At 42.7% G+C, this 19,041-nt stretch overlaps 1 protein-coding gene across 6 annotated transcripts in view; it reads left to right on the top strand.

Annotated features, from left to right (window-relative positions):
• ELMO1 (engulfment and cell motility 1) overlaps nucleotides 1-19,041 on the top strand; it is a 521,109-nt gene that overhangs the window by 81,607 nt on the left and 420,461 nt on the right. For 2 of the 6 annotated variants that reach the window (XM_034659738.1, XM_034659646.1), the window contains exon 2: nucleotides 18,244-18,394. In XM_034659738.1, coding sequence (XP_034515629.1) covers nucleotides 18,317-18,394 — 78 coding nt within the window. In that variant the 5' untranslated portion in view covers nucleotides 18,244-18,316. Of the gene's footprint in view, nucleotides 1-6,598; nucleotides 6,621-17,842; nucleotides 17,998-18,243; nucleotides 18,395-19,041 lie in introns of those variants that run through there. The other 4 variants (XM_034659851.1, XM_011228159.3, XM_019802332.2 and 1 more) reach the window with 4 other exon arrangements.

Genomic DNA, 19,041 nt, shown 5'->3' with positions numbered 1-19,041 from the left:
AGCAAATTTGGTTTGACTTGAATTTTTTCTTATTTTAATTACAAGGATTAAGAATTCTGGAAAAAAAAATACCATAGCAGAAATAAAGACCAGAATTAAAGCACTAAAACATGCCTTATAAAACTCATGTGTTATTTTTCCTGTTCACTAATGATTTTTAACACAAGCAAACATGAAAAGAAAGTATCTTTCTCCAACTGGATTAACATTTAGTTGAAACCACAAATAGTCAAGTGTGAGTAAAACTCTTCAGGAGATTCCTAATTTAAGCGTTAAGTATGTTTCAACATTCTAGATTTTTGTCTGAAGCTTGGAACACTTTTAGTCACGGATTTAATACTATATTTGGCAGAATCAATGTTAGACATAGCCATAAGAAGGTCCCCTGAGTATCTCCAAATTCTCATTTTATATTAATAAAGACACAGACAAAGACTATTTGGAGAATTTGATCCTTACGGAAAAATGTATTGAATGTTCCAGTTTGTGTTGCTGGGAGGTTATCATCCTTTGACACCACAGTGGCCCAGAGATGGGGATGTATGGGAGCATTCTCTGGCCTTCTGTCAGGAGGAGACTCTTTTACATCTGAGAGACTTATGGCCTAGGGCAGGGTCTTAGAGCTGAATTAAGTGAGGGATTCTTGAGGGATCTGGATTAAATACAGAAGCATTGATTGGAGTGGGCGGTGGTGGTCATAAGCCATTAGAGTCCTCCCAGGGTATAATTTTTCAGAGAACCCTGCCCTGGCCTCTTTGGTTTCCTACTCACTCTGTTTAATTCCTTTCCCCAATTCCCAAGCACTGGAGATAACTTCCTTTCTCTTGCTGCTTTTGCCAGTGTTTAGATCTTATGGTATTATAAATTCTGAGAACTTAATCTTATCACTTCTCGAGATTTTTCAAGAGTTATTTTTCCCCTTCAAGTAAGAAATGAAAGGGAAGCAGTAAAAGGAGTAGTAAATGTGTTTTAGAGTGACTTCAGGTAGCTGGGGGCAGAAAGGAAAAATGGAGAGGAAAGGAGACTAAGTTCCATGGTAAGCATTTGGCATGCTAGAGCAACCAAAAGAGGGCCTGAGGGACTGAAATGGGATTGGCATGTAGGGAGAGAGAAAGGGAGAGTAAGAGTGAATATGAACGAGGTCTGGACAGGTGGGCACTGGTTGGATTACATAGGCCTTTGTGGACCTGTTAAAGACTTTGTATTTGAGCCTGAGTACAGTGGGGAGCCATTGAAGACACTTGAAGAGAAGAGCTGTTAGAAAATTGTTTTGGTTTCCACTTTGGTGGCTGTGTGGAGAAGATACTGGAGGCTTGTTAGAAGAGTCCAGTTGAGAGATATTGTTTTGGCTTAGGGAGTATCAGTGAAGAAGGAGGAAGTGGGATAGATTTGAGAGAGTTTAGTTGGATTAGTGGTGGATGAGAAATGGCAGGTAAGAGAGAAGAAGTGTCAAGAAGGACACCTGGGTTTTTGCATGAGTACCTGAAGTCCTTATGTTACTCAGGGAAGACTAGGTCCTGCAGTGGTAACAACAGCCAATAGCGCACAAAGATTTCAGTCATGACAAGTGAGCTACACATCCAAGTGAGCCTCCAGGGCAGCTTCCTCTAAACTCAGTGATTGGACTGCCCACCATTTTAACAAATTTGTGGCCATTTGCTGTGACAGGGAAAAGAGGACATGAAAGTTCACGCAGGGACTCCTCAGTACTTCTGTCACTTCTACTCACATGTCATTGGCCAGAGTAGGTTATGTATATGGGTGTACCCTTTTATTTCAAGGCCTGGAAGTGTAATCCTCTCCAGTGCTCAGAAGAAGAGGAGAAACAGAAAAGCCGGTGGAACGGTCTACCACAATCCCATTTTCTGATGTGGAGAACTCTGAAGCAGGAATAGATTCTGGAGGAAAGAGTTTAGTTTCAGATATGCTATTTGAGGTGCTTGTGAGATAATTAAGTATCTGTATCAAGTAGGCAGTTAGCTATTTGAGGAGGAAGGAAGGAAAGAATGAAGGAAAAGAGGAAAGGAGGTAGAGAGGAAAGGAAGGGGGAAGGGAGGAAAATTTGGGTTTGTATATATATTTAAAATATATGTATGGGATCGTATGAGATTGCATAAAGACAGAGTCTACAGAAAGACTAGGATGAAGAAACAAGCCGTTTATTAGTTAGTTACACTAAGCTATAATGTGGGTACACTATGGGTCATTGTGAGAGTCTGCCATTTTATACTGCACTGTCTGGGCGGAAGCTTGGTCTGAACATAAAATTCAATGTCACCTTCCCAGCACTTAGAAGGATACCTTGAAAGAGTTAGTACCTGGTAACACCTTGTAGGAGGTAGTAATTGATAAATTATATTATATTACATGTATATGTTCTTTCTGGTCAGCTTTGTGGAGATAGAACAAAACCAATCACTTTTCATTCAGTGAGTGTACATTAACCAGTGTGTCCAGTTATGTAACCATCACCACATTCAATATACAAACCATTTTCATCGCTCTGAAAAATTCCCTTGTGAGAGTCAAACCCCTCTTCGCACACCCTGGTCACCACTGATGTGTTTTCTGTCAGTATAGTTTGCCTATTAGAGAATTTCATATAAATGGAATCATACAGTATGTGTTCTTTTGTATATGGCTGCTTTTATTTAGCATAAAGATTGGCAAACTTTTTCTTTAAAGATTCAGATAGCCTTCTTGTAGGTGATAGAGTCTTTGTTGGAAGTACTCAACTCTGCTGGTTACGGCATGAAAGCAGTCTTGGAAATAGGCATGAAAGCATTCTTGGAAAATACATAAACCGAAGGTACGCAGCTCTGTTCCAATGAAACTTTGTTTACAAAAACAGGCAGAGGTCCAGATTTGGCCTGTAGGCTGAAGTGTGCTGACCCTTGATTTAGCGCGATACTCTTCAGAGTCATTTCTCTTATTGTGTATAGTAACTCATCATTTTCTATTGCTAAGTAGTCTTCCATTGTATGTATGATATTCCACAATTTGTTGACTCATTCCTTAGTTGATGGCCATTTAAGTTGTTTCTAGTTTTTGGCTTTTATGAAGTTGCTATGAACATTCACTTACAAGTCACTGTGTGAACATTAAGCCTTTGTTTCTCTTAGGTAGATACCTAGAGGTGGAATTTCTGGGTCATATGGGAAATGTACATTTAATATTATAAGAAACTGCCCAAACTGTTTCTTAAAGGAGACCTACCATTTAAAGATTTTCATTAAATTTATTTATTTGAGAGAGAGAGCCAGTACAAGAGACCGAGCAGAGGGAGGAGAGAAAAGCAAACTTGCCCCTAAATAATAGGGAGCCCAACGCGAGACCAGTCCCAGGATTTTGGGATCATGACCTGAGCCAAAGGCAGACACAACCGACTGAGCCACCCAGGTGCCCCGGAGATCAACTATTTAACCAACAACTTATGAGAGTTCTAGTTGTTCTGAGTTCTTGGCATTGTAGTGAGTGTTAAATAATATTAATAAATTAAAAAGTAATAAATTAAAGATTAATTAAAATTAAGAAATACTTATTAATATTTAAATATTAATAGATATAAATGAATCAATGAAAATATATTGGGAATATTGTCTAGTGTCAGATGTTTTAGATGTGATTTTTTAATGACTACTTCTTCTTATGGCTTTACCATAAATTATTAAATAGATGTCCCATTATTAAACCTTAAGACTTTAAAATTCTCCTGTTGAGAATGAAGCAGTCACCATCTGTGTAGAGGGCAGTGTGTTCAATACTGCCTTTACTGGGTAAAGGTACAGAGTGCAATTACTCTTTACTCTTCTTGGCAGTTACTTGCTACAACATGTACCTTTCCTCGTCGGTTGATCTGGGGATTGGGTTGAAATCCTATGGAAATTTGATGAGCCTAATTTAATTCCACTTTTGTGTAGGCAGCCACCCTACCTCTTCATGGGTATGTTAAGGAGTACCCTCAGGCAGATCCTGGATTTTTTCTTAGAAAGGTATTTTGTGTCTCTTGGTCCCCCAGTAATTTGTGCCTTAGCATGTAGCTAAATGAATTTTTGCCTGGACAGTCTATAAGTTAATGTCTGAAATGTCTATCTACCTCAGGGTTGTTTTTTTTTTTTTTTAATCTCGGTCAAGTTTTGTAAACTTCTACTTTAAGCCGTGTAACTTCCCAGTAAGCTGTCTTATACCTGAGTGAATTGATTTGCTATTTAGGGTTTTGCCATAATCTCATTAAATGCTGGGGCCTGATACCAAAAAGTCATTATTTCAGTTTTGAGTACTTGTTCTGAGGCTATATACTTGGACAGAGCTAGATGTCAATTAAGATTATTCCTTGTTAGTGGGAATAAAATCATGTTACCGGCTTATAAAAGAGTCCCTCTGTTCTTTGTCTATGGTTGTAGGAGAGTATATTCAACTCTTAAGTGGAAATGTAAAAACATAGAGGCCATCAGGACATTCCAGTTTTACCTGACCAGAAGTTATGCTGAGCCATGGGGTACTTTACCTGCAGAGCTCTCAGAGGTAGGGTCAAACTGCAGGTTCTGTCGCAGTGTCAAGAATTAAGTCTGTGTTGAGAGTGAAAGGCTCAGCCATAGGATTCCTTCCATGGAGTCAAAGTCAGAAGCAAGGTTACTAAGTCACCATCAATATTATGTTAGTTCTAAGTGGGAAGGTACAAAAGGGTCCATAATGGAAAAGTGCCTAAAGCCTCCTTCTTCCTCATGAACCATATTTGTTGTAAACTCCTGGAATTGCAGAATAATAGAGCTAATATTGGCTGGCTCTCACCTTGTGCCAGGCCCTGTTCTAAGCATTTTGTGTGTATTAACGTCAAAGGAAGTTCAGTGTAATGGTACAGACAGGCTTTTGGGCTGGCTAGATTGTTAACCAGCCAAGTTAGTGGCTGGTTTCCTCAGTGACTGCATTTCTTCATTTTTAGAATGGGGATTATGACAGCTCAGATGTCCTAGGACTGTTGGGAGGACCGAATGAATTCATATACCTGTACAGTTCAGGAGGGTGCCTGGTGCATCGTAAATCACATAAACACTAGCTGTTACCATCATCATCTTATTACTAATCTCAGGGAAGCTGTGAGATAGGTCTGTGTTTTCCCCCATTTTACAGTTGAGTCAGCTGAGGCACAGAGAGCAGTTATCCCAAGGCCACAAAGCTAAGAGGCAGTGAAAATAGGATTAGAATACATGCAATCTGAGTCTAATCTGTGGCTGTAACTGCTGAACTCTGATGCCTCTCAATTTACTAAGAAGGAAATGGCCATGAATTTTAGGTGTAATCTGCAGTGAAGCAAAGAGGCCCATAAGGAAGAGGTGAGGAAAAGGAGTGTCTCTTGTACTGTTGGCTTGGGCTTCACCACTGGTTCCTCTGGATGAGTGTATACATCTGTTGACTTGATGGTGGTCAACAGATAGGCCGAGAGCGTATCTTCTATTTAGAGTAGTCCTGCTTCAGCAAATGGCGCCGCCATCTCTTCTGTTAAGTAAGCCAGAATCCTGGGTCACCCTGAACTCCAGCTTTTCCCTCGTTTCTATATCCAGTATCATTAATTCCTGTTGATTCGCATTTTTTAAATGCCTCATAAATCCTTCACCTTCTCCATTGCCAAGGCACTATATCAGCCCAAGCCACTGTCCTCAATCTCTTTCTTACCAAATCCCACCAGTCTGGCTATTCTTGCTGCATTCCAGTGTGTTCTTCCAATAGCCTAAGGCAAAATGCAAATCTTATAATCTTATGCCCTGGCCTAAAACATTACCCATTTTCATATTCAAATCCAGATCTGTCCAATTTCAAAACCTGTCTTCTTTCTTATGCCATCTTGCCTCTATAAAAGTTTGGAGCAGTTAGCTTTGATTTGAAGAGATGAAAAAAGTAGGATTATTAGGTGTTGAGTAGAATCAGGTTTTCTTTGACCTCATTCATTAAATTCATGCCTCAGATAATTAGGTCCTAGAATCTGACCCCATTACAAGACCTGTCAGCAGAACTCAAGTGTTCCACAAAGATTTATAATATCTGACCTCTTTTCTAGGCAAGGCAGAGTATATTGTAATAGGAAAGTGATAAGATGCATGACAGCCTTTTTTTTTTTTTAAAGATTTTATTTATTTTTTTGATGGAGATAGAGACAGCCAGGGAGAGAGGGATCACAAGCAGGGGGAGTGGGAGAGGAAGAAGCAGGCTCATAACGGAGGAGCCTGATGTGGGGCTTGATCACGCCCTGAGCCGAAGGCAGACGCTTAACTGCTGTGCCACCCAGGTGCTCCCATGACAGCCTTTTCTAATTCTTTTTCACAGTCTCGTTCACTAATCTAGCTAACTGGGTTTTAGTGGGTTTTTGTTTGTTTGTTTGTTTTGGTTTTTGGTTTTTGGGGGTTTTTTGTATGTGGTTGTTTTTTTTTTTTTTAAAGATTTTATTTATTTATTTGACAGAGATAGAGACAGCCAGCGAGAGGCGGAACACAAGCAGGGGGAGTGGGAGAGGAAGAAGCAGACTCCCAGCTGAGGCGCCTGATGTGGGGCTCGATCCCAGAACACCAGGATCACGCCCTGAGCCGAAGGCAGACACTTAATGACTGAGCCACCCAGGTGCCCCTGTATGTGGTTGTTTTTATTATGATTGGTTTGGTTTTTGCCTGACTGAGTCTTTATCAATGCAGATATTAACAGGTTGAGTACCAAGTTTGCTAGAACTGAGTGCAGATAAAAAAGACTTTTTTTAAAAAAAGATTTTATTTATTTATTTGACAGAGAGAAAGAGAGCACACAAGCACAAGAGGGGGGATCAGCAGAGACGGAAGCAGAAGCAGGGAGAAGGAGCCCAATGTGGGGCTCCATCCCAGGACCTGGGGATCATGACCTGAGCCAAAGGCAGACACTTAACCAACTGAGCCACCCAGGTGCACCTAAAAAAGGCTTTAAATTATCAACATCCTGTTCATTTACCAAAGTAAATTTTAAAAGGTACTCAGCAAATTGCCACACTGAATTAGAAGTCCCTCTGTTTTCTTGTCAGCTTTTAATCTCCGCTCTTCCCAGGGCACGCAAACTTAGTGTAGGGAAGCTCTCCCCAGGGGAAAGTGAAGAGGAAATGAGCTTGCAACAAAAAATCCATCCAAGAACGTGATCCTCGGGTTGGCAGTAAGCAGACTGGCAACTCCAGGGTATAATCAGTAATATCGGTTTTCAGGACATAACTGCAGGCCATCTTTCCCCCAGTTTGTACTAGTTTTGTTTTCATTTTTTATTTTTTAAATGAACGTGGTAAGGAATTTCTAAATTCACATACATGCCTATGGAAGAGCAGTCCTTTTGTTCACCAACAGCAAACAGTGGCCCGCTGGATCCACTATGATCTTGGTGTTTGTGTGAAAACCTCTACAAAGTGTGGCCCCTGTCCATACTGATAGCATGTGCCCTGACAACATTTTATCTTAAGGCAAATTGCAGCAAACTTGTGAGGGAACCCAGATAAAAACCAGAAGAGGAGATTTCTATCATACAATCCTGGGAGTCTTGATAGAGCCTCCCGAGGTGAAGGAGATAGGAGAGAAAAGTCAGGTTTTGGTTTTTGTTTGTCTTGCTGGGGGTGTGGGCTTGTGCCTTGTTACCAGAGGGATAAGCTGTCTAAAGCCCTGAAAATGGAGGAAATTCATGTTTTCGAATGGAAACTTTCCTGAGAAACATTTCAAAGCTCTGTCTAGAGGCAGGATGTGATACCCTGGAAGTGGTGCTGTGTCACCATTGGCCACGGTGCCTTGGTTCCTGCTAAAACCCCAGCTTCTGGGGAATGGTGGGGCCTAGGTCAGGCAAGCAAGCTCATCAGGCTCCAGGTATCTCATGCATCCCTTCTGTCAACTTGCTGGGGGCTACTCACTTGGAAAACAGGACAGTGAGGTTGGAAGTCACTTTGCAGGGCTGCAGTGACATGCATCTGGGAAAAAGTGCAGTGATAGTGGGGCAGGTCCCTCTCTGTGTAGAGAGCACCCCTTCTGTCCTTCTTGAGGGGTTTTTAACGTCTAGTAGCTGAAGACCACACCCACTTGACCTTGGAGAGAAAGGATCGAGAAGTTGAGTCCCTGTCACCTCTCTATACTTAGAGAGCTTTCCTGTGAGACATGGGTCTGGAGAGAAAATAGAGTCTGTTTTGTTCCATCAGGTTATCTGCTCAGGCATTTCTGCCTTTGAAAGGCAGGTGGATCCTTCCAGAATCTTAACACTAACCTTCCCCTTCCAATTCTTCCCAACCTAGTCACTCACCTAGAAAACTGCGCTCATCTTTTAGAACCCAGAAAAAAAAAAAAAAAGTGACCATATCTATAAAACCTGCATGGACTTGAAACCAAGTTAGCATTCCTATCTAGTATCAGCAGAGTTTGTCCAGTTCTGTTATGATGCCAAAGGGAGAAAGAACCACCGTGCGGTGGGACCTCTGTGTGTTTCACTAGGGAGGCTACAGGGGGCTGAACCCAGGCACCCCATGACTGCTAAATCAACACTTACTAATACTACCCTAGCTGGCCCTGTTATCATTGCTTTCTATGTTTAGTCCTCACAACATCCCATGAGAAAGGTTCCACTGTTGTTCCAGTGTCACAGAGGAGGACATTGACTCCTGGATGTGTTATGTAACTGTCCCAAGTCACAGAGCTGTGGGCATGGTGGGACCCGGCTTGACACCCAGGCGGCTGTCTGACCTCACACTCACTCTGGCTCGTGCTCCTCTGGAAGATTAAACGTGAAGCACTGAGGAGGGAGAGAAGGGCAGGAGCTCGTGCCATCCTGTGTGTGCGGTGCTGCATCCTGTGTGCGCTGCCGTTCAGAATGACTAATTCGGTGCTGAGCTGTCAGGTGGCAGCCTGTGGAGGCACAGCCCGGCACTCCACCTTCCGCCAAAGGCCCTCGCTGCTCATCTGATGCAGCCGAATTTCCTAGGGTGGCTTTTAGAGTTCGGCTGCTGCTGGAGAGAGAGGGAGAAAGAAATTTCACATACTGTTTTTTGATCAGCAGGTTTGGAAACTTTGAGTGTTTGGCTCACAGGATGGTGGAAATGCTCCAGCATTTCCTGTGGCCTCGAGTCTGGATTCTGAGATAGAGAGCTGGGCCCGAGCTTTGCCTCCTCCACTGGGGAATGTCAGCACACATCATGAGTGACAAGGCTTGCCTGTCAGGAGCAGGGGAGCTGGGGGGGGGGGCAAGAGGGGAGCAGTCAATGGCATTACAACAACTGAAAAGGAATTTGAAAAGCAAATATACAAAAAAACCAGAATAAAGGAGGAAGTGTGTGCATTAGTTGGTAAAATAATGAACTTTCCAGTTGAGATGCTGATTCCCAAAGTGCAAGAGAGCTCCTAGAGAAGGGCAAAGAACCAGCTGCTCAGCTCCTGTCTCCTCTTGTTTCTGACAGAATTTCTCCAGGAGGAAAACAGATCTGGAGTAGGCCCTATTCTCACTTCTGAGAGCCTCTATTTCTATTCCTGTCCAATGAGACAAATGAAAAGCTGCTGCTCGAAGAAGTGCCTGAAGGTTTCTGAGAAAGGAATTCTGGATTTTTAAAAATGCATTGTTGGCTTGAGTAATCCTTCACATTTTTCTTTTTTTTTTAAATCTCTGACTGCTTTTGAGGAAAGAGTCATTCATTCATTTATTCATCCAGTTGTCTGAAAACTATTTATTGAGCTGCTATTTGCCGCACTGTCTCGTCAGGACTGAAGTGCTGAGATGAATAAGACCTATGATCCCCACCCTTGGGGGACTTATAGCATCAGGTATGGAACGGTGCTCTGACGGTGCATCGCAAGCAACTAAGAAGACGCACTGGGCAATTGCTTTTTAGCTTGGGTGGCTGTGGGGTCAGGGAAATGTCTCGGAGGACCTGGCACAGGAGATTGGCTTTGAAGTCTAGGTGGGAATGTTTGAAGCCAACCCAAGGGTGGCAGGGAAGCACATTCCAGGGAGAGGGAGCGTTACGAACAAAGGCAGGAGGCAGAAGAATTTGCCATGCCCAGGAAACGGCCAGCAGTTTGAGGAGGAAAGAAAGTCCTTACTTGTCTCGGTGCTTTTCCTCTCCACGCCATAGAGCATGGCACACCTGTAGGTAATCCTCACCTGGCTGGTCTGGGCCTTGCCTTCTGTATGCAGTGCTCCCCACAGCCCCTGCAAAAGGGCTATCGATGATCTTGAAGAAAAACCTATTTGCCGTGACTGACAGAGTTGTCGCGTGCATACTTGGGAGTGGGGCTCAGGGGTGCAGTTGGCAGGGAGGGTGCACTGGTGGTGCTCAGAGGCAGGTGGAAGCCAGGCTGTGATATAGGCCCTGTTTATGTGATATAGGCCCTGAATCACCATTCAAAGTTTTGTTTTTTGGTTTTTTTTTTTTTTTTTTAAGATTTCACTTATTCATTTGAGAGAGAGAGCGAGAGAGATAAGGAGCAGGGGGAGGGGCAGAAGAAGAGGGAGAAGCAGACTCCCCGCTGAGCAGGGAGCCCGATGTGGGGTTCAATCCCAGGACTCCGGGGCCATGACCTGAGTGGAAGGCAGACGCCTAGTTGACTGGACCACCTAGGCGCCCCACCATCCAAAGTTTTAAAGCAAGAAGGGAGATGTTGAGATTCAAGCTCTCACAAATACAAATATTCCATTTCTTCTGCTGTTTATCTTCTGCTTGTTTGCACAGAAGTTGTAGTTAATTTAATTTTTACTGTCCAATGTGAATCGGAAAGAGTTGCTCAAAAGAATTAGGCTGCTTTCCCGGAGATAATCCCATAGACGCAGGTGACGATAATTCAATAGGGGACTAAAGGAAAGAGTTTTCTCTGCCACTTTCCACTGTATATCTGGCCAAGACTATTCAGCACTTCTTTTTTTCCCCAGAAACAAAGGAGGTAAATGGTCTCAAAGCTTCATTTCCCAAAGTGTGTCCCATGTGAAATCGGTGCTGCAAGATGTTCTGCGAAAAAAAATTATTTTCTAGAAAGATACATTTGGGGAATATTATGTATTGCATACGAAAATTTCCCAGTACACATATTTTACATTAAAGGCCTCAAGAAGCCATATAGTAAAGGCACCTTTTTAAAAATGTGGTATAGTGATTAAAAGCATGGCTGTGGAATCAGACAGATGTGGCTTGAGTTCTGGCTGGGCTCCGTATTTGGATATGATATCTTGGGCAAGTTACTCAGTGTCTGTGCATCTTAGTTTCCTAGTCTGTAAAATGGTTTAGTAATGGTACCGATTTCATACAGTTGTTACAAAAAGTATATGGTACATGAACTGGTTGTTTCCATAATTACCTATTATTTCATTCTGTGTTTCATAAGAGATTTAACTTTTTCTTTCCTTTCTTTTCCTTTTCTTCTTCTTCTATTACATTATTTAATATCCAAAGGAAGTAGTGTTGTGTGGGAAATGCTGGGCTAAGGCTAATTCCTGAAATGCTTGCGTGACTCCTGGATGCAGACCAGGGAAGGAAAAGAAGCTTTAAGGCAGTGAAGACTCCATCAGAAATGTGGTCATGCAGGTATCTGGGCTCTAGAACTGGTGGATAAAATATCATTACTATTTGGCTCCAAGGTCAGATTGTGTAACTTCAGTGTGTGTTTTGTGTGCCAGTTGTCTCTCAAGGGACTGGCAAGTTTATAACTTGGAGCAGTAAACAGCTATGATAGGGTTGATGTATTAGTTAGGAGCTTTTCAATTACAAGTGATGGAAACCTAACTCAAACTCACTTAGCATAACAGGGAACTTATGGGCTCATATATCTAGGAAGAGTATTAGGAGAGCTCAGAGAATGGAAGAAGACGTGTTAAGGAACCTGGAACTCAATATATTAGGACTTGTCCTCTTTTCCTCTCTCCTGTCTCTCTCCGCTGCTTGTCTTTGCTTCTCCTTGGCCCATTCCTTCTTATCACCAATGGCCCTTCCCCACACGGAGGGAAGAAGGCTGCCAAAGAACCCCCCACAGAAAGACAGAATTCTTTCCTTCCACGCCTCATAGAGTGAGCCCCAGAAATTGATTCACCTGAATCATGTGTCTGTCCCTCAGACCAGTCAATTGCTGTTGCCAGGGAGATGGGCATTGTCATTGGCCCCACACATGCCCACTCTTGGTTGTGGGACAGAATCTGCCACCTGAAGAGATGGGAAAGCTCCCTAGATGGACAAAAACCAAAGCTACACGAGTTCACTAGAGCTGCGAGTGAGGGAAAATGCACTAGAGTAAAAGGTTACAAAATTGTCCTTAAGTGGTAGCAAAGTTTTCATGTTTTTATATAAATTCCCTTTTCTACTGATTTTGGCAACTTAAAAAAAAACCCACATTTTTATCTGTTAAGTGATTCTTGTTCTACATCTCATCTCTCCTTTTTTTTTGGCAGTTAAGATACTATATTCATGACTATTACTGCCTGCTTTGTAAAGTTGGTCCATATAATATGTTTTTATAAAAGCAAGATTAGAAACAGTCACCTCAGTGCCCTGCTTTTCAACCAGGGATGATTTTGCCCCTCAAGGGACATCTGGCAATGTCTGGAGACATTTTGATTGTCTCCAGTTTATAAGCAATCATTTGATTGTGTAACTGGCATCTAATACTGGTCAGAGGCCAGGGATGCCCGCTAACCCCCCCGCAGTGCCCAGGATGAGCCCCGCAGGATAGAAGTATCTGATCCAAATGTCATTAGTGCTGTGGTTAAGAAACCCTGCTTCAGTGGTTTCAGGGGAACAGACCTAATAACCAAGTTTATTACTCTGCATCTTATGGATTAAAAAAATGAATTAATTTTATTTTTAAAGGGCTTTTGCTTTTTTTTTTCTTGATGATATCAATGTATGTGAGTGTTATTTTGCCCACATTCTCACCGATCAATAAATGTTTATTTCTTACCAGTGTGATAGACAGAAAGGTATGATTTGCTCTTTTACTTTGCATTTCTCTTATTACTATTAAGGGTGATCTTTTAGGTACTTATTGATCATACATTTCCTCTTGTGTGGATTACTTTGTGTGTGTGTGTGTGTGTGTGTGTGTTTTAGGTTCTGCAAGGGTCTTTTTTTAAAAATATATTTATAAGTGATCATTATTAAGGATATTTATACCAGGTTGCAACAGCTATTGCAAATATATTCTTGATTGTTTATTTGTTTTTAAATTTTTATGGTGCCTTTTGGAATGGTCAGTTTTTAAGCGTCTTTGTGTCAAAAATCATCAGCCTCCTCTTTATGCTGTCTTCAGTGTTATATTGGTTTGCTGGGGCTGCCATTACAAAGCACCAGCATGACTTGGATGAGTTCAACAAGAGAAATGTATTGTTTCACAGTTCTCGGGGCTGGCAGTGTGAGATCAATGTGGTGGCAGGGTTGGTTCCTTCTGAAGCCTCTCTCCTTGGCTTGTAGATGGTCCATCTTCTTACTGTGTCCTCAGATGGTTGTCCCTCTGTACCTGTCTGTGTCCAAATTTCCTCCTCTTACAAGGACAGATAGGAATACGGCCCATGCTATTAACCTCATTTTAACTTAATTACCTCTTTAAAGGCCTTATTCCAAATACAAACATATTCTTAGGTACTGGGGGTTAGGACCTCAACATTTTCAAGGGAACACAGTAGCCCACAATCATGTGAGAGGGGCTTCCATCACCTTGGGAATATGTGATATTTGGGGGAAGTTATTCAAACTTGCTAACCCCCCTATTCCCATAATCATTATAAACTTACTATTTGTCACCAGTAGATAATGCTGGCCAGTGGAGCAGAGGACAATTTTCCTGGGGAGGAAGGAAGGGACAGAGGAGTTGAAGCAAATAATTTATCCAGCTGTTTGGTGTTTCTTTCCCATTGATCTGCCTTTTGGCTTCTACTGGCCCATCTGTCAGGCTCTTTCAGTGCAATCATGGGGGCACACAGTTCACCAGGGCAAGTGTGTTAGTTTTTCCATTACACAGTTCCTATAGGAATGTCCTCTTAGGCTGATTTTTTTTTTCTCTCTCTCGTAATAGAGTTTGCTGGTTTAACAGAAAGACTAGAAATAGGATAAAAGGGTTTAAAGCCATTACAGGGACCCAAAGTGAAAACTGTATGGGAAATTAAGGGGAAAAAAAAAGATCAGGTGTTTGGGGACTTTAGGCATCCCAAGACCTAATCAGATAGACTAGAAAACACGTAGAGATGTAACAGATCTTTAAGAGACTACAGTGAGGTGAGCTTCAAACTCAGAGACATATAGAACTTTGGACAAAGAACAATGTGTAGAGACAGACAGATTTTTAGATGGAATCAAGACCGGTTTCTCTCTGTTGTCTAGGAAACGTGGCCCAAAGCTAAAAAGAGACATTCAGCAGAATGATAAAGAAAATTTCTACTTGCTCAAGGGTTATGGAGTCACATCTAACTGACATGCAGACTTTAGTAACTAACTCCCAGATAAAAAGCGACTCCTCCATCTCTCATGAAACTCACTCAACTATAAACAAGCCATTTGACATGCATATTAAGGTTGTGGAATCTTCCTGTTAAAATGGGAATAAAGTAAGTCAGTCAGCAGGCAAGCAAGGACATTGTAGAAGTCTCCACCCATTTCCTAGTTGCCTCCAGGGACTTGAGAGTTACCTTACAAGACAGAATGGTTGGAGTGTCTAGCCAGCTGCAGAGACTTCCCTTTAGAGGCTCTTAAATTTTAGTTATATATCAGGCTGTTTACACAAATTTATGAGCCTTATATTTACTGGGCAATTTTGACAACATTAGGCTCAGTTTTCCTGCTTGTGGCTCTGATGAGCTAGAATTAAGTGTTCCTCATGCAAATATAAATTCAAAAGGATAAAGTGTGGACCTCTGAGGATAACGATGTGGACTGGATTATTCATTCCGCAATTGTGCACCTGACTCTACCCCACGGGAGCCCCATCTGTGCTGTTTGTTAGTGTGGGGAATGCTGATGAGGTCTAATTGGACTTGTCAAGTGAATTCCCAGGGGACTCCCCCTAGCCTGTTGGCTTTCTCAATGGCTCCTTTGTACACGCTGCTATCTTATTCTCCACAGAGACTCAGGGAGAGCCACATCATTGTATTCTCACCTGTTCAACAGGTTTGGCCTCAACAGTCTTTGCGAAATAAATACCAGTTAAAGGGGAAGAAAAGCACCCTTGGTTGTTGATTCCTGGGTGGTTAGATGACCCCTTTCAGTGTAATTCTAGACTGTTTTGTGTAGAGGAGGGAAGAAGGGGCTCAAAATGCACTTTAATTTTCATTATGTATTCTCTTGACCCTCAAAATTATGTGTTCTTTGTTTGAATAGTGTTACCTGATATTTATACCATCTCTTTTCACATTAGAACCTGTTTTCTTAATTCTTATTCTGGGGTGTATAACTGATCTGGATCCTGAATTGAAGTGATGTGGTATGGACATAATACATTGTCTGTAGAGTTCTCAAGTGAATAAAAGAGCATACATACTATGAAGAAGACAACCCCAGTACAGATCATCTATTTGTATTTGCATACATGAGATTTAATAATTATTTAACAAGTCCCTGTTGTAGAATATTCAATTGTTGTTAAGTTTTGGGTTTCATAACCCAAACAGCAATTGTCATTGTTATAGTTAAGTGAATAATTATTTCTTGAGGAAATATTCTAGAAAAGTAAAGTAACTTAGAGAATATGAAATTGTAAGGCTTTTGGTACAGTTTGCCAAAGTACCTCTGGAAAGTTGTACCAGTTTATACTCTGAATAGATGAGCATGGACACGAACTTTCTTCTTTAGGAGTCATAAACCAAGAATGTCAAGAGTCAAGAGTATGGTGAATGAACCTCCCAAGTTATGACCCAACTGCTATTGGAACTATTTTTGCCCTTATTTGTTTTCAGCTGCTTGCCTGTTTCAGGAATATGACAGGCCTGCACCTGCCTCAGGGCCTTTGCACTGGCTGTTTCCTTGGCCTTCAACATAATTTCTCCAGATGTTCTCCTGGCTCACATCCTCATGTCTCCCGAGCCTCTGCTCAAATGCTGCCTTCTCAGTGGAACTTTCCCAGATTTCCCTATGTACCATTGTACTTCTGCCCCTCTCACACAGATACGTTCACACACTTCAAATGCTCCTTCCCTGCTGCATTTTGCTCCATATCCCATGAGCCATCTAACATCTAGATTTGCTGCTGTACCCCCAGCACTGAGAACAGGCCTGGCACAGAACAGGTGGGGCTCAGTAATTGTTTGTTGAAGGAGTGACTGAACAACTGCTTTGTAGGTTTGCTCTTGCCGGTTAGCACTGATTAGCCTCACAGCAGGCATACCTCACCATCCTCAGCCAAAGAAGCAGCAGTTTTGTTTGTGTTCATTTCTGGTACTAGTCAGCTCAGTGAATTTAGTTATTTCTATAACTGCTGGTATTGTCCAGGCAGCCATTAGTAAGTCTGCCATCTCCATCTCAGTGATGTCCAGCTGCCACTGAGAGGCGGGTAATAACTGACAAGGCCTACTCTGGTCTGATAAAGAGCTAAAGGCACATGTTTGATTAGAATCTTCATACACAGATCAATTTCTGAAGAGAAAGGACCAAGAACCCAATAGAAAAGGGACAAAAGATTTGGACAGTTCAAAAAAACGTAGACATGGGACTTTGCCTCCTTACATTCAACCTCACATTAAATACACATTAAAAGTACATGTGATATATTTTTCAGTGCATCAGGTGTGTAAATGTTCAGTCTGTCAGTAAGGCTGTATGTAAATAGGCAGCCTCTTCCATTGCTGGAGGGGGTGTAGATCGGTGCAATGCCTATGGAGGGATGTCTGGAAATGGCTATCAAAATTTAAAACTGCATATGCTCTGGATGCCTGTGTGGCTGAGTCAGTTAAGCAGCAGACTCTTGGTTTCGGCTCAGGTCATGATCTCATGGGTCGTAAGATCGAGCCCAGAGTTGGGCTCTGAGCTCAGTGCAGTCTGCTTAAGATTCTCTGTCTCCCTTTGCCCCTTCCCTTAAATAAATAAATCAATCGTTCTTTAAAAACATAAAATAAAATAGAACTGCATATGCTTTTTGACCCACCAGTTTCACTTCTGTGCATCTATCTTAAGGATGTATCTGGACATGTGCAAAATGATGCATTCATGGGGCTCTTCACCACAGCCTCATTTATAATAGCCAGAAGTAGGAAATCACCTGAGGGCCCAGGTGATAGAGAACTAGCTCATCATATAGGATACTTCCATATAGAGAACTACTATGCAGCTGTAAAAGGAGCCAGGATCCTTAATTTTACTAATATACAATTATGCAAAATAAAAAAAAAAGGTATGGAATGCCACCTCTTTTTTATAAAGAAAGGGGGAAGTGAAATATATTTTTGCATTTTCCTTACATATATGAAGCCATGCTGGAGGGACACACAAGAATTGGAGAGCTGGAGAAATAGGGGTAAAAGTGGATATCGGGTGGATGTGAACTTTAAGAGGAGGGAGATTCTACACTATTTTCACACACACACGTAAGTTTTGAATCACATGAAATGTCTCACCCGTTCAAAAATATTAAGTTAAAGATCATTCTAGAGACACGGGCTAATCAGGGAGAGGCGGTGCAGGATTATCTTCCTTTGTGAACGCAACACTGTTAATTCCAGTGAGAATTCAAGGTCTGTTCTGAATGCTGCACCATCCCCCTCGGTCAATTTGCTTACCCCCCTGAAGGCGCCCTGTGTGAACTGGCCTTGGGGAGGGAGCGTGTGTGTGCATGTGTGCGAACCTCGGGGCATTTCTCCTTCCTCATGATATCCTGGTTGCTATAGTGCGGAGCTCTATTTGTGACACACAGAAAACACTTTAAAGAAATGCTGCTTCCTGACCATGACTTCCTGGGCAATCTGTTCTTCCGGAGACTGTTGAGCGCGAGAAGTTTACGTGTGTTTCTGGACAGAGTGAGCCCAGCTCATTCAGAGCCTGGGCACTGTGCGGAGCCCACCCCGCTGGTAAGAGACACGCTGTCCCTTGCAGGGGCCGCTTCTCCTGGCGGCTTTGACTCTAGGGTGTCGGCACCTTCCCCTCATCTGTCTTCTCTCCTCAGCAGCGGCTGGTGGTGCCGTTGGTGCCCTGTGTGTTCTGCACCCAGAGCCGTTTCTCATACCTAAAACCACCAGTGAAAACAGGAAGTGATGAAGCAGAATTCGCCCTGCATCGGCACCCAGCAACTTTTCTTTCTTTTTGTCATTCCTCAGTAGGTGTAGACACGTGCGGCCATCTGCACCGTAGGATTCCAGTTCCACCAGCTTTGGACTCTCTGGGCTTACCATGCCGCCGCCAGCAGACATCGTCAAGGTGGCCATAGAATGGCCGGGTGCCTACCCCAAACTCATGGAAATCGATCAGGTCAGTAATGCCGGCGGCAGTATGGGGTTATTTGCAGTCTTCTGTTTTGGCGCTTTCACAGACTTTGGATGGTTCTTTTTTCCCCCCCTTTCTCTCCCTGGCTGTGTTGAAAAATCTGTGCAATAATAGTTGCAGTGTAGCTTGATTTCTGTGCCACATACAGTGGCGATGGATGGGGTTTTTATACTTGTTCAACGTAGGCTCAGATTGTGTCAATACAGGGTTTGTGTCTGAGGCTGGGAGAGAGGTGGGAGGGCCTAGTGGACGGGGCTCTGGGCAGTGGACTCAGTGGAGGCTGTCCCAGCCCTGCCTGGCAGGGGCTCATGAATATGTGCAGATTGTCTTATTATAGGCAACACAGAACTTAATTTTTTGATTCACTTTCCCCTTCAAACTTTGCAGAAGCCAACAAGTGCATTATATTAACAGCTAGCAATGAGATTATTATTTCTATAGAAAGACTCAGTCTTGGGGCGCCTGGGTGGCACAGCGGTTGGGCTTCTGCCTTCGGCTCAGGGCGTGATCCCGGCGTTGTGGGATCGAGCCCCACGTCAGGCTCCTCTGCTATGAGCCTGTTTCTTCCTCTCCCACTCCCCCTGCTTGTGTTCCCTCTCTCGCTGGCTGTCTCTATCTCTGTTGAATAAATA

This window comes from Ailuropoda melanoleuca, chromosome 1 (genome assembly GCF_002007445.2).
Source record: "Ailuropoda melanoleuca isolate Jingjing chromosome 1, ASM200744v2, whole genome shotgun sequence".
Lineage (NCBI taxonomy): Eukaryota > Metazoa > Chordata > Mammalia > Carnivora > Ursidae > Ailuropoda > Ailuropoda melanoleuca.
This window is presented reverse-complemented; position numbering and strand designations above follow the sequence as displayed.